The sequence below is a fragment of the Trichophyton benhamiae genome (assembly GCF_000151125.1).
Source record: "Trichophyton benhamiae CBS 112371 chromosome Unknown contig01293.0, whole genome shotgun sequence".
Taxonomy (NCBI): Eukaryota; Fungi; Ascomycota; class Eurotiomycetes; order Onygenales; family Arthrodermataceae; genus Trichophyton; species Trichophyton benhamiae.
Genome location: NW_003315113.1, coordinates 1188616 through 1204209, shown reverse-complemented (window position 1 = coordinate 1204209; position 15594 = coordinate 1188616). Strand labels below are relative to the sequence as shown.

General features: G+C 46.5%; 5 protein-coding genes across 5 annotated transcripts; 2 read left to right on the top strand and 3 right to left on the bottom strand.

Annotated features, from left to right (window-relative positions):
- Positions 1-394: 394 nt before the first annotated feature.
- Positions 395-1136, bottom strand: ARB_04391 (autophagy protein Apg16, putative; the record flags this gene model as incomplete). The annotated part of the gene is made up of 3 exons (XM_003017463.1): positions 395-553; positions 611-987; positions 1052-1136. 3 exons carry the CDS (start codon positions 1134-1136, stop codon positions 395-397), a joined length of 621 nt encoding a protein of 206 aa, XP_003017509.1.
- Positions 1137-3906: 2770 nt separating this feature from the next.
- ARB_04390 (uncharacterized protein) lies at positions 3907-5321 on the top strand (the record flags this gene model as incomplete). The annotated part of the gene is made up of 4 exons (XM_003017462.1): positions 3907-4143; positions 4263-4601; positions 4742-4814; positions 4867-5321. 4 exons carry the CDS (start codon positions 3907-3909, stop codon positions 5319-5321), a joined length of 1104 nt encoding a protein of 367 aa, XP_003017508.1.
- Positions 5322-5749: 428 nt separating this feature from the next.
- Positions 5750-8404, bottom strand: ARB_04388 (uncharacterized protein; the record flags this gene model as incomplete). Its single annotated transcript, XM_003017461.1, has 5 exons — positions 5750-6306; positions 6371-7196; positions 7278-8035; positions 8172-8319; positions 8387-8404. The coding sequence occupies 5 exons, from the start codon at positions 8402-8404 to the stop codon at positions 5750-5752; spliced, it is 2307 nt and encodes a 768-aa protein (XP_003017507.1).
- Positions 8405-8786: 382 nt separating this feature from the next.
- On the top strand, positions 8787-11593 carry ARB_04387 (uncharacterized protein; the record flags this gene model as incomplete). The annotated part of the gene is made up of 5 exons (XM_003017460.1): positions 8787-8912; positions 9005-10852; positions 10925-11004; positions 11082-11286; positions 11387-11593. 5 exons carry the CDS (start codon positions 8787-8789, stop codon positions 11591-11593), a joined length of 2466 nt encoding a protein of 821 aa, XP_003017506.1.
- Positions 11594-13305: 1712 nt separating this feature from the next.
- On the bottom strand, positions 13306-14749 carry ARB_04386 (uncharacterized protein; the record flags this gene model as incomplete). Its single annotated transcript, XM_003017459.1, has 3 exons — positions 13306-13993; positions 14091-14301; positions 14425-14749. The coding sequence occupies 3 exons, from the start codon at positions 14747-14749 to the stop codon at positions 13306-13308; spliced, it is 1224 nt and encodes a 407-aa protein (XP_003017505.1).
- Positions 14750-15594: the final 845 nt, after the last annotated feature.

Sequence of the window (15594 nt, the reverse complement as noted above, 5' to 3'; positions counted from 1 at the left end):
TTTGGCCACCTTCCAGAGCTCTCGCGAGCCATGCATACCCCGTTATTTTTTCCTTTCCCTATAGATTGGTCATTATAAATTTGTCGAAGTGTTGTTAAACTCACTTCTTTCTCTGGACAACACTCGTTGGATTGGCGGTACTTTGGCGGTTTATACCCGGACGGCTGGAATGGTTGGGTTCGGGTGTGTGTTATCGTTTGAGCAAGCTTTACAGTGACAGGTGATTTGGCGCTTTTCGTATTTAGAGAACTTTGTGGTTATTAGACAAAGAAATTGAAAATCAATGTACATTTAGTATCCTATTTATTTAATTTATCTAAGACTGCATAATCGAGGCTGTACCACCTATCGACAAGCTGTTCTATCCTTCTTCCTCGGGGCGTACAAATCTAAATTATGAAAACCTGGATGCTTTGTTCATTGCTTCAGCTTCCTGTCCCATTCTTGCCATCCATCTATCTACGAGCTGTTGATTCTCTTCTTCAAACCTCTTAGCCCGCTCTTCGGCCATGTTAAATTGTAGATTTAGTGATACAAGCTCATCTTGGACATCCTATAACCTTGTAAGTTAGTGTTTCTATCAAAATAAAGGTATCAAGTCGGAACGAACGTCAAGTAGCTTAGCCTTCCCCCTTAATTCCTCGTCCCTATCCCTTAGACGGATCTGTAGCTGTGTTCTTTCTACGGCCAAATCCGCTACCCTCTGTGACTCTGTATTCAATTTTCTTAAGAGTGTATCTACCTTCCCCGTGGCTTGCTCAAGTTTATTTGAGAGTTCTTCCCGTGCCTTTTGTGCAGCAGCCAAATCTTGATTCGCAGTAAGCAGGGGATCTAGCCCTGATAGAACAGCAGGGCTATCATGCGGGCTCTGGTATTTTTTGTCTTGGGGGGTATCATTCTCTTTGGACCCTGAAAGGTTTTGGGCATATCGAACGGCTTCAGCTCGTTCCTTTTCCAGGCTGCCTGAGCGATCAGCTAAGCGGGTATCTAGGCAGTCATTTAGTAAACAAGCATAGACAAGGTTATGGCGAAATGTGATGGAAGGACATACAGGCCTCCAGAACGGAAACATATGCCTTTTCTCGCTGGTCCCTGGTACGCAAGGCTGCAGAGTAGTCCTGCCTCCAGCTTGACATACTGACCGTGCAACTTGGCCGAGACAAGCTTGTACCTGAGGGTGAAGATCACTATGTATAGGGACAGTGATGGAGAGAGAGCAGGGACTATTGGGTCAGAAGCCCAAGAAATTGTAAGGCAGTAATGAGGTGGACTAAGTGGGTACGGCGGACTATTTGTGCCATCGGGCCAAAATTCGGGTTTCAACCAACCTTGGAACTTACATATATAAAAACAAGCAGAGAGGGTGGTATTCTAATTACGTAATTATAAAAAACGAGATATTATTGGATAAGGTGGGAGACAACGGGGAACCGGAGCCTTCCGATGCAGGCAGCTATAGGCACCTAAGCGGTCTCTATATTCCCTGCAGCGTTGCTTCTGAAGGAACACTCGAAGCGCTCTGCAGCCTAACGCGTTCTATGTGACAGGGCCATATCATCCTCTGCTGCAGAGAGGCCTGTCACCCGTAGCGTGTCTATCTCCCAACCTGCATGACATCGCGGTAACTTGCGGCTAAGAAGCGGTGGGTCTTGGCACTGCTACTACTGTAAAATGAGCCTCTAACTACTCCGTACTCCGTATGTAACTAACACTCGCAGGGCAAGCAGTTTGCAAACAGGCGGCTGTCGATATTAACCAGGAGTGCCTGTTACTGTTTACGTCTTGATTCTCCCAAGGTAAGTCCATAATGTCCTGTTGCAGTATCTAGTTTCTTCTGTTGTCTCAGAGTGTTCCAGTCAATAGCCGTAGCATGTTCCCCTTTACAAAGCAATCAAAGCTCTGGATAGCCATGTCTCCATCGTCGTGCATTCCTGTCTCTGCCTGCATGATTCCCATCTCCTCTTTTCATCCTTTTTATACGCGGACCGGTTGTGTCCATCATGTGATGCTACCAGGGGAAAATAAGGGTCACGGTCTTGGCGCCCGTGTTATGATGTTATGCAACTTCAACTTTCGCTGGAAGCTCCAAAACACCAAATAACGACCCTCTTCACCCCCTCATCGCCCGCAGAGAGCTCTGGTTATACAGATATAGCCAGAGTAAAGCTGTACAGTGTACACAGTGCCCTATACTCACCGACGGATACCGCAGAACGACTCTTTCGCAACCCGGCTCTGCGTGGTGTTCCCTGACGGCGCCCTCCCGCTCTTCGACCGACTTCCTGGCAACCTGAGCTTGCCTTTGCTGTCATACATACTACCCTGCAGCCATGGCGTCCCGCAAGAAGGTTCTATTGAAGGTGGGCTACTTGCAATAAATGCAAAAAACGGCCTCTCTGTCTGATGGAAGATGGGTCACTGATGCTTTTCTTTAAATACAGGTTATCATCCTTGGTGATAGCGGTGTGGGCAAAACGAGCTTGATGAACCAATATGTTAGTGGCTCTGTCATCCTAAACTGAGCTATACTGCTCCTTGGGAGAATTGCCCTGCTAATATTTCTTCCTTGATGGCTAGGTCAACAAAAAATACAGTGCCAGCTACAAAGCCACCATCGGAGCTGACTACCTTACCAAGGAAGTCATGGTAGATGGACGACTGGTCACGATGCAGGTACATACTGGACCTTACACCAAACATCGCTTGGGTATACAATAAACTAAATGTTTCATCCAGATATGGGATACTGCGGGGCAAGAGAGATTCCAGTCGCTGGGAGTTGCCTTCTACCGAGGCGCCGATTGCTGTGTCCTTGTATACGACGTCAATAACTCAAAGAGTTTCGAGACTTTGGATAGTTGGAGAGATGAGTTCCTCATTCAAGCCAACTTGAGAGATCCCGAAAGCTTTCCCTTTGTGAGCAGCATATCTTCACTTTTACTACTTGAACCTGAGAAAAACTAATGCAAAGTATAGGTTGTGCTCGGGAACAAGATTGATGTCGAAGAGAGCAAAAGAATGATATCCTCGAAGAGAGCCTCTACATACTGTCAGTCGAAGGGCAATATTCCCTACTTCGAAACCAGTGCCAAGGAGGCTATTAATGTAGAGCAAGCGTTCGAAGGTCGGTCTTTTAACACCTCTTTAACGCCTTTAAAGCGATATACTAATATGTTTATGAACAACAGTGATTGCTAAGAGTGCTCTCATGCAAGAAGAGTCTGAGGAGTTCAACGGGGACTTCGATGACGTTATCAACGTCAACCACGACAGCGATCGAGATGCCTGTGCCTGTTAATGACAACCTTCGACTGATCCTTTTAGAACCCCCTCCTTCACTTAATTATCACGGGACTTTCTTTTCGGCGTTTACATCACACTCCGTTTAATATCACAACCTTTTGCCCTCTCGTCTGGGATATAGGATATTGACCCTTGCATATTACTATTTCCTTGCCGAATTTTCACTTTGCCAGAGTCATCATTCAGGGAGACGGCCCATTGCGCGTTCAATGAAGTTCAGCTGTACTGAATTCAGATGCCATCCCTATTTCTTGCACTCGGTTTTCCTTTAATACAGGAGTGTATATATATAGCCATTTGACCTATATTATCCCTTCTCCCAGCAGCTGTTATCTATTTGGACTACTACATGATTTTCCTTCTGTTATTTGCCTTGACACAGCGTCCTTTCTATACTTCGCTGCACCCTTCACTCTGGCATAACTAAAATCGGTAGACCAGCGGCAAGGCCGGAGCGTTACACCAAAGCATACGGTAGCCAGCCACAGAAAGTAGGACGGGAACACTGGGGAAGAGCCTCTGTCCTTCGTTTACCCTTCACTTTTTTACATGTATTACTCGGTCTGTATATGAAATATCCATGTCAACCTGTCTTTAGTAAATATGGTGGCTGGTCACGATGTCTCTGGCGGCGCTGATAGCGCCAACCAGCGATACGAGCACCAAGGGCCATCCAACAACCGTCGACCACACCCAACATCGACCACTGCCCTCTTGGACGGAGATCAAGGTAGCCCGATGGCCCCAACCAGCATGGGCAGACGCGGTCGGCGGACCCTGGGCACTTTTCTCCTCCTGATAGTCGTGGTGCTCTGGACGACATCGAACTTCCTTGCCAGCGTAGGTTCCCAACAGCTAAACGCTGCATATTCATGCCATCAATGATACAATAATAACGGTAGTTATGACTGCATGACTTGTAGTTATTTACTAATATCGACGCTGCATAATAATAACAGACTATATTCGCGGATAACACTTATTCCAAGCCATACCTGGTGACATATCTCAACAGCGGCTCCTTCGTCTTCATGCTGGTGCCCTTCGTTGGTGGGCGAATTCACAGGCTCTGGAAGACGGGAAAACTACAAGATATCAGATCATTTCAAGCACTAATTCGGGAGTTTGAGTGTCCTGCGTCGGGAGAAGAGACACAGCCAATTTTACGCTCCAATCAAGATGAAGGACTGCCACAAGAGACAATTGATACAGGTGCACAGGAGCAACATGCGACCACCGGAACCAAGCTGGGTTTCAAAGAAACAGCTAAGTTGAGCTTGGAGTTTTGCATAATATGGGTAAGCAGGACCTTCTGGATTGTTTTCTGCTAATAGGTGCTAACTCATGTGAAGTTTGCGGTAAGATACGTCTATACACTGGTGTTCAAAAAATAGTTATATCTCTTAGGAAGCATGTTAGTCTAACTACGAGCTCAAAGGCAAACTACTTTGCCATGGCATGTCTTCAGTACACAAGTGTTGCTAGTACCACTGTCTTGACTTCTACAAGTGGTAAGCCCTCCGTGGTGAAATAGAGAATATAGTTATTAACATTCTATTCTAGGTGTATGGACACTTATATTCGGAGCAATGATCAAGGTTGAGAAGTTCACACTCCGCAAATGTATCGGAGTTCTTACATCCCTCATCGGCATATTTTTAATATCTAGAGTGGATATCTCTAGCTCATCTGGCTCGAAGAATGGTACTTTCCCCAATAAGCCGGCCGGGGAAGTTATCCTTGGTAATTTCATGGCCGCATTTAGTGCTGTGTTATACGGAGTTTATACCACTTTGATGAAGAGACGGGTTGAAGACGAGTCACGAGTTGACATGCGCCTGTTTTTTGGTCTGGTCGGAGTTTTCGCTTCTATAATCCTCTGGCCTGGGTTCGTAGTATTGCATTATACTGGGGTCGAGCCATTTGCCCTTCCGCCAACCAAACTTGTCTTCTTGATCGTTTTGGTAAGTAAGCTACTGGCGTTAAAGGGAGAGCTGGGTTTTTATGCTGACTTCTGATAGGTTAATGCAATCATATCATTCGCATCTGATATATGTTGGGCATTTTCGCTATTGCTCACGAGTCCGGTTATCGTGACAATTGGACTGAGTCTCAACATTCCGTTATCGTTGCTTGGTCAAATTATTATCCAACACAAATATGCAACTGGAATGTATTGGTTCGGTGCTACCCTTGTATTTGTTTCCTTCATAGTTGTGAACTATGAAACCCCAGCTTGACGGGCGGTCGTTGCATTTAACATCGACTTGGTTATTTCGGTTTACTTCATGTTTATTTGGTGATTAAAATACCATTATTTCGGCAAGCATTACGCTGGTTGTTTAATAGCATAGCGATAGATATTTTTCGGGAATCTCTTTGCTGAAGGTTGAAGAATAGCAGGCATGTATTGGCGAATCTATTCTTCTCTCTATATAATTATATTTCATTTGCTCTTTTTCTTCGCCAATCTCTTTTCTGCTCTGATATCTTTTTTCATCCGAGCATCAACAATCTTGTAGCGTCCCTTGACTCCCCGAGGACGACCGGAAATGCCTTTATTCCCTCCTCTAGCTACCACAAGCTTGACGCTCTGCTTCGGCTTTTTCTTAGTGGCCTTGCTTATCATTTTCGCAATTGACTGGGCCTTATCTCTTTCACTGATGCCTTCATCCTCGGCCAACAGTGATGACTTCTTGCGTAGTTTTTCTAGTTTTTGAGCTTGTTTGAATTTCTTCCTGCTCTTGGCTTCACGGACCTTCTTGATCGGTCGGGCATTGATAGCACGCATCTTCTCTCGGATAGCTGCCGCTGCTGCGGCAGTTATCGGCCTTTGTATTTTCGAATGTTGATTCTCGTCATCGAGGAACCACTGCGGAAGACCGTCAACATCGCGGAATGAATATCTATGGAAACCATCGTCAACAAAGTCTTCAGTGGTTTTCTCGCCCCTGGCCATTTGATGGGCTAAAGCCATAGCTTCGGCTGTTATTATGTCGACATCTGTCATGACCAAGTTAGTAAATGTCTATTGTAAACTTAGAAATAAGTGGTTGGAGAAACCTACCAAGTTGCCCATTTTTCTTCCGTGGGTCATCGTTTAACTTGGGGTCGTCGTTGTCTTCGAAGGTTTCTGACTTGTCTAGCTCGACCTCCTGGTAACTGCAGTCACTAGATATAGATGGAGAGGGTGAAGCAGCTTTTCGTTTATTTTTAGTTGCCTCTTTATTAGTGACAGTAGATTGTTCCTTGGTCACACCATTTGTCTTTGTGGCGCCGGGGTCATCGCTTGCTTCTCCATCTTCAACGGCTCCAAGATCCCGGAATATATCTTGATCGAAAAACATAGCGGCCTTGTTGGAAAGACCGTTGACATGGTCTCCCACAGGTGCTATAGGGAATGTTTGAGGAGATTCATTGTCTGATTCCTCTCCTTCTCTCTCGTCAGAAAATCCTTCCCACGCCTCTGTTTCGTAATCCTTGCGAGACTTTTTGGCACGTAATTTGGCATCTCGATTGTCGCGTGCTTCTTGGTATTGGGAGTAAAGTTCATCAAGCTGACGCTCTAATCGGTCACCGTCTTCATCTGAATCCTCTTCACTGGAATCTTCTTCCTCTTCGCTACTGCTCTCTACCGCAGCCGCCATACTACTAGCAGATACCGAGCGCGCAGCGGGGAGTTTCTCTGCTGTCTGTAATCTGAACATTGCTCCCTCTCCCAGGGGACCAGCCTGCTCCATTCCTATTTCCTTGGGCGTCGTCATATTCATCTGCAATCTGACAATGTCCTTTCGTTTTCGCTCATTCTCTTTCCGCCGTTCTCGTTTGTTTTTGGAAGTCTCGCGCTCATGCATACGCCTAAGGTCTTCTTGGAGGGCAAGTTCCTCGTCCATGGGCTCTACTTCGGCAACCTCTTCGGTTTCTTCCTCATTTTTTGGCCCCTTTTTCACGGCTAGTCCAAATTTCTCGCGCACTTTGATCCTCCATCGCAAAAGTTGTCGGAAATCCTTTTTACCAAGAACCTTGAGATCCTCACAGCACATCCGTATTTCGTTGGTAGTCTCTGGTAATCGCTGCAGAGTTGCAAGTGCAAGATCCCCGCCCGGCGATTGCGTAAATGTGAGTTTGTTATACGAACCCAAAATTGATATTGGATCTGTGGTGTTTATGAACTCCGTGGCTGGTAATTCTTTGTGCTGGGTCCAGTCATTTTCTTCGTATCCATCTCTCTTTCTCTTCTTCTTTTCTGGATTGAAAACTTTTGCCTCATTGTTCGGGTTAGGATCTTGCAATTCTGCAAAGACATGCTTGGGGTCCAGGAACTTGGGGTCGATATGCTTGGGTGCTTTAAATCCGAGGCAGACAACGAAAATTTCGGCTGACACATTTCGAGAAGACGGTGGTTTGGTCGCTTCCACTGTGGTGAAGAGTTGTTTGAAAACCCAAAGAAGAGGATTGTAATCTTTCGATCTGAAAACCTTCGTGACAAAAGTTCCTCCGGGTACTAGGAATTCCGTTGCTAGCTTCAATGACTGTAAAACTAATTCCGCCTGGGAGAAAGCATCCTGAACCCAGGCAGTACCGACATTCGGCGCACCATCGTGAAGTACTGTGTCTGCCTTCCAAGTCTTGAAATGTTGTCGAATTGTGGCCCTGCACTTATCCGTTGTGATGTCGCTTTGGAACGTGATAACTTTAGGGATCGGCTTGATAGGGGAGAGATCAACGCCAACTATAAGGCTCTGCGATGGCATGCATTCGGCTGCAACTTGACACCACGACTAAAACATTCAGAAGATGGCGTTAGGATGTCATCGGACTTTAAGCATACCAGTGGGATATGAAAGAAAGGTGGCATTGTCTTACACCTGGGGCTGCGCAAAGATCCAAAAGGACTTTACTCTTCTCGAGAAAGCCATATTTCTTGTTCAGCTGGATCAATTTGAAGGCAGCTCGCGCGCGGTATCCCTTCTCCTTTGCCAATCGATACCACTTATCTAAACGACCTTTTCCGTGCTGGGTGACCAGACAGTCAGCAACCTCCCATTCGCAGCACAAGAGAAGATAGCAGTGAATAACCTACCTTCTTCTGGATCGCCATGGTGCACTCTAATGGCCCGGCCCCGAGCACTCAACTTCTCCCTCCTGGATATATAAAAAAACGACAGTGTCTGGCTGTCTGCACGTATGTCTAGGTTCAGCACAGAAAAAAAAAAAAGCTCTGCAAAAGCAACTTTTCTGCCGAGCCTCACCGCCCTAATCAGTCCTTATCAGATTCTCTAACTATTATATAATCAATGACATCACGTTACTTGAGCTACTGACCACGACGAGGCGCATCGAAGCAACGAAAAAGAGACAACATATTGAACCTCTGCAAATACTACCTACGCACTTGGAGGGGCCTCTTCTTGACCAGGAGAACATGATAGACGCTTCTCTGGACCGCCAAACTGCGTGGTGATGCTCTATCATCGGCCTCGATGGCTCCCGCAGCGCGTGCCGCACGAGCATCAAAGGGCCAGAAAGGCAGCAGTTCACATCCACCAAGTACGAGCAGTGCGACTACAAACGAAGACACCATCAAGGAACTACCAGGAGATGGAATGGTGAGGATGTTTTTGTTATGCTATGGTTAGGTGTGCCTCTACTGACCCCCCCTTTCCCATAGAGCTGGTACCTTAGATCTTGGCCCACTCAGTCCAAAGCGGCGGCCGTTACCGAGGTCGCCCGTGAGAGCATATCGGCAGCTAGTTCAGCAGCCTCTCAACGCTCGCGATCATCCTCGTCTTTACGAAGCACTGCCATATCCTCCCGGCCTCCTTCAATCCAGTTTACGAAAGGGGTTGGAATATCTGCTCGGTCACTTCCAGCGGAAGTTGCCACCACAAAAGTGAATATCGCATCCACAGAGGCCCCATCTATGCCAAAACCAAACATCTCGAATAATATCGCCAGGAACGTTCATAACGGCTTAAAACCGTCTGAAGGTACGGATAAGGTGGAAGGCGAGCCAAAGGAGGACGAAACACCACAAGAAACCCAGCCCATAGAGCCAAAAAAGGGATCACCAAATGCGCCATCAGAAACAACAGTTGATCTGCCACAAAAGGAAATACATAACGAACAACCTCGCTCGATAGGCTGGTTTGAGTGGCTCTCAATGGCAAAGAACACAAATGAACCTACTCCGCAGCCATCCGACCCTGCCATTGTGAAGGAGGACGGCTCGTCTACGCCAAAGGTTGGACTTGAAAATACATGCAGTACAATTAAAGAGGATATCAACAAACATGATACCTCTGGACTCAAAGAAGTCCGGGTTTCACAGTCAAGGTCGTGGCTTCAGCTATGGGGCGGATCTAATGCTAACACTCAAGCAAAACCACTTGAGCCGATATCGAATCCCCAAAGCGCGGAGAACACCACCACTACACCACAATCCAATCCTCAAGAAGAAAGTATTAGCCAATCACAACCAGAAGGCGCAAGTGATAAAAATCAACCTGCCGAAGATACTACGCACAAACGTGGAGAATCGGCATCAGGATGGCTGTTTTGGCCGAGACAGCAAGCAGATATAGGTTCCTCCGCTAAGAAAGGAGAAAATGCATCTGAGAATGTACCCCCTGATGAAAACACGAAGGAACAGATGAAGGGGGCTTCACTGGCTGCAGAGACACAAAATATCCCGTCTTCTAAGAACTCTCGTGTCAAACCATCTACAGCTATACCTCAAGCCGCAACTCCCCCAGAACCCTCTTCGCAAACCGTCCCCAAAGAGCCCCCACTTCAGCCAGCAAATGTCCCTGTAGCTCCATCAACAAAGAAAGGGGAGCGAACACCGCCAAATCAGGTTCTCCCATCCTTCCACACCAGCTTCCCCCTCGAGAGCAAACCTAGTTTCATCGAGCAGCTCAGCCGCCTGCTCTATAAGAAGGGCTCGGAACCAAGACATGTCTTACGGAGCCAAACCACTCCACAGATAAAAAAGGCTATCGCGATCGGTATACATGGGTACTTCCCTACACCTTTAATACGGACAGTTATTGGCCAGCCGACAGGAACCTCTGTTAAGTTTGCATCTATGGCCGCTAATGCAATTCAAGAATGGGCCGATGAAAATAACTCACCCTGTCACATAGAAAAGATTGCGCTCGAGGGCGAAGGGCGCATTTCTGAACGGGTCGACTTGCTTTGGAAGCTGCTTCTCAACTGGATTGAGCATATTCGGGAAGCTGACTTTGTCCTAGTCTCTTGCCACAGCCAAGGTGTCCCGGTTGCAACGATGCTGGTCTCGAAGCTAATAGCCTTTGGCTGTGTGAGCTGCGCTCGGATCGGCATATGCGCAATGGCAGGTATCAACCTAGGGCCATTCGCTGACTATAGATCCCGTTGGATCAGCGGGTCAGCTGGAGAGTTGTTTGATTTTACAGACGCTGAAAGCAAAGTCTCGAAGGATTACCGGGCCGCTTTGAAGGCTGCTCTGGATTTTGGCGTAAAGGTTACTTATGTTGGAAGTATAGACGATCAACTCGTATCTTTGGAGGTGAGTATTCATCCACCAGATGACTGTGCAAGTATGCTTTGGTCTCGACATGCGCTTACCGCTAGTTCCTAGTCTTCTACATTTACAACCGTTTCGCATCCTCATATCTATCGTGCTGTGTTTGTCGATGGACGGGTGCATGCTCCCAGCTTGTAAGTCAAATATCATGATGAAACCTCCTCCCATGACATGTTAAACCAAAGTATCATACTTACGCGTATCTTTCTAGCCTTTCGCATCTGGTTGGCTTCACTATGAAGTTGCGGAACCTAGGAGTCTCTGACCACGGCCTGATTCGAGAACTCAGTTCGCCTCTCGCTGGGAGTTTATACACGGGAGAAGGTCACTCCCGTCTATATGAAGACAAGGACGTCTATAAGTACTTCACCCCCCCCCCCCCCTCTTTTTTTGCCTCCACAGAACCCAAAAACCATGTATGTGCAATTTACTCATGGGCTGCCCGCTTCTAGACTAGCAATAAGGTTTACCTTAGAAACGACTGTGATCAGCAACGCAGACATCCAATTTCATAAGATGATTGCGCCCACGGCATCAACTTCAACTGCCAATCCATACATACTTCCGTTTGCGATGCGCGGAGTCCTGGAAGAAGAATATGTTCGACATGAATTGTCAGATGAAACCATGGAACTGTTAAAACAGTTCGAAGACTGGAAGCCATCCACAAAAACATTAAAAGACGTTAAATTCCGGTTAGAGGGGATAAGGTCTAAACTTTGATACCATTTTGTCTTTCCTCGCGATATATATTATTGACTATTGACTATAACCTAATGCGTTTAAGCGGCTTGTATTTATTCGGTTTATAGAAGGATAGCGATTATCTCACTCATATTAACGAGGAGTTCTAATCGCATGAACATTTCTAATAAAGAACATATATCTTCCTATCAAATTTGATATGCCACGCAAGCCAGTGTATAGATTGTCGCCCACTTTAAAAAGCGCCTGGAAATTTATAGTGGGCTTGGGTATGGGGAGACAGGTGTAAGGAGAAAAATGGCCAGAGTATTCAGGCAACATTGATTCTGTATCGTTAGGCCGGAACACATCTGACAGATAGATTCATTACAGGTAGGAAGATGTATGAAGCTAGCAATATATCATAATGAAGAGAGTTCCTAAAAGTGCAGTACAAGAGAGCCGAGCATTTAAGTATGGCTAATCTTGCGGGAATGCCGTGAGAAATGCCCCCTCAATTTCATCTATGTAGTCCCGTTAGTTTCCTAGCACACCTAACTTGACGTGGGATGGCCATGCTTACCTCTCATCCCACCTAGTGCTTCAAAAGCCATAGAATAATTCCGTACAGCACCAATAACGCACTCTAGGCCATGTTGTAGCTCGTCACCAAGCTGGTCTGTGTCGCTTAATGGGCTTTCGACCATCCCCGGATTAATTGCACGAGACTTATAGTAAAGCATAAGCATAGCGTAACTGCTCTGCATCGCGCAACAGGCAAACGAAGGCATTGTCCGGGGAACAACAGGCGTGAATCCCAGGGACGAGTACTCCTTGTCATATGTTGGCTTGGGGTACGGTAGACTGTCGAACATCTGAGCAATGGATAGTGCAGCCCCCAGACATATGCTCGTCGATGTATAATTCGAGAAAGGAAACGAATCCTCGGGTATCCATCGAGATCCGGAAGTATCGGATATTGGGGAGCTGGAAGAGATGGGGCTTTCTAATTGGGTATTCGCAGGAGGCGCAGCTGGGAGTTGGCTGAAGTTACTGGAACAGCAGGCTATAGGCTGTATAGTATCCTGATATTCCAGTACGCTTGGAGAGCTCTCTGTGGTCGGGCTGCCTATGCTCGCACAAGTCAAGTCACAGTGCTTTTTGATGAATATTGGTATGTCGAGAAAGGCGCGGAATCGATGCGTCTTTATTCGCGCACTATTGGCAAATATTGTAAGAAAGGTATAAAGTCATTATAGAGTGTGATGAAAAAGGACGTTCTCACCTGCACAGCTTTATTCGTGAAATATATCGAATACTTTGAGCTGTGATACTCTCTATATCTTGAGGGGAAGCAACTGAGGATTCCTGGAGTGGTGCATCTATTTGTGCTAGTACAGATGAAGTCCAAGCCGTAAGCTTTCCCATCCGTTCAAAGATGACAGCGAGGTTCGCTTTCGCCCTCAATGCTTGATTAAAGTCGATGATATACTGGGTGGCGGCGACCAGCGCCTGCTGTGCTTGAATTAAAATAGACCATGCCTAGGGAGAGAATAGAGGTTAACGAAATTGGTCAGCATAAAAATGGAAATCAGAATAGTGGAATTAGATAGTGGATAGACGTACTCTAGAATCGGATGTAAATCGCGGATATGGAGTTGTAAATCGGGGGTCATGTGTCAATATCGTTATCGGCTATGTATATACATTAGCCCCTTCTATTGTTTAATTGATGAAAGGGGTAACTATACTTACCACAGTACCCACAATGGATCCTTGACAAACGCAGTAGAACTATGAAGCCAGTTAGAAAGTTGTATTATTTTAGGGAATCTTATGCATGGAATGGAATCTTCTCGTACAGTCATCCACCATGCTCTTCTTCTGGCTTCGGCGAATGGGCTGTCGTCGTGCGTGATGGCATGTAACGAAAGGTTCATTGCCATGATGTACGCCTGGCCCGCTCTATGCCGCATTTTGATCAGGTTCCCCCTTTGAGTATATTCGTATATACTTAAAATCAAAAGGGCAAGGATGCCTTCGAGGTCGGTTGGGGTGAGTGGGTGGACCATCAGCCTGGTAGGTACGGTTGAATTATGGGTCAGAGCATCGGATGGACTGGTGACAGATTCTTGAAGGTCTGATTCTGCTTCGATACTTGTAACAGCTTCTCGGGCAAAAGCATGAGCATAGGCTCTTCGAAGGAGTACTGATTCGGGTGCAAATGAGTTCGGATCCCGGGGGTGAGGGATCAACGCTAGTATGGCCGAGATAGCCAGAGTGACAGGAGATTTGGGCTTGTATGGAAGGACAGGGTCTGAGGTAGGGGTAGCTGGAGCTTTGACTGGTGTGTTCAATGGCCGGTCAACAGCTATTGGTGCGTGTGGTGGGGGGAAGATGGGAAAGTAGTAGTGGATATAAATATAGTAAGCATTTAGTCTGTGTTATCATTGTTAGTGTTGCGTAACGGCACAGATAACTAATGGTTATAGTCAAGGTAAAAAAGGTATAAAAATATACCAGGATAACTACTCACATGTCTTGTTCATTCCCATATAGCCTTACCCTTGGCGGCTCAGCGGGAGGCACAGCTGGTGGGTGAGCGGGCGTCGAATGAACCGGAACTTGCTGCTGAGCATTTGGAGGCACAAAGAGGCCTTCAAACATCGATTGAACATCGACGGGGAAATCGAGATGCCTTAACCCGGCACCCGGGACGGCGAGGTCGTCTACCTGGGTGAATATATCTACTAGCCAGGGTCAGCCAGAAGAGAATACTGACAGAATGATATTGATCATAACGATGGTATAAAAACGCTTGCATGTAGGACAAACCTTCGTCTATTCGGGGAACTGGATGCACAGCAGACCAGACTCTGCTTTGCATCGTATCGCCCAGGGACGAAGGAGGATCAGCCCTCTTCTTCCGAGGGCCTCCTCGCTTGCTCGGCAGATAGGAGCATTCTTTTCCCTTGAGGGCGCACTAGAGATGACAACATTGAACGTAATTGGTATGATGCCTTTCATAAAAGAAAAAAAAGTAAGATGGAGGACTTTGTCTTTCTCTCTCTTGTTCCTCTTTCCCTCTGCGCATACGCTGATGGTATGATACTGCAGAGGAGGGAGTAGATTAAGAGTAAAAGAGGTCAATCCGGAGCTGATTGATGCTATGTTTTTGCACGTACGCAGGAGCATGGATCCTTTCCATCGCATCTGATTCTTGATGCCCGACTAGAAGAGTCTCCCTGGTTAGATATAGCCCGTCTTGATATATTCAAACAGCAGATATATAAAGATTGAAAAATAAAATAAAAATAAAATAAAACATAAAACATAAAAATAAAGCAGAGCTATAGTTAGACAGGAGCAAAGGAGCAAACAACGGGGAAAGGGACGGTCAAGGTGGATAACAGCGGATAGATATATATATATAATCCAGGCATATAAACTAGGTGAACGGGAGGAACGAGAGAAGAAAAAATAAAATAAAAATAACCATAATAATAATAATAATAACCGGAAGAAGAAACTAACATGAAGGAGAGGAAGAAAAAAACATACAAACATACCATGAGAGACAGGCGACCTTGACCGGTGGCTTTGCGAACTTCTTCCGAGCTACTTTGGTAATAGACGGGTTATCAATGGCGGACGGGCGCCTATCATCTTCCATGGCGCCGGCTGACAGCATCTGTCCGGGCGGGAGTGATGTACGGAGTATATGGCTGTCGTAGAGGCAGATGGCAGAGGCCGAACAGCGGGAGAGAGGAAGAAAGAAGACGAAAGGAGGGCCCTTCTTCCAAAACCAACCCCCCCCCTTGCCTGGGCCTTCGAGATAAAAAGAGGCGCTAAAAGTTTGTCCGGATAGATGCTCAAGGGAACAAGGGGAAAGAGAGAAGAACTAAAGGATGGTGACGGGGAGAAAGGGAAGGGAAAAATGTGATGTATGGAACGAGGCTGGAGGCTAAGTTGGATGGCCTGGCCGGTCAGGTTAGCTGGTTGGCAGACGAGCTGTGACTAGCCAGCAAGCAGCAGCAGAG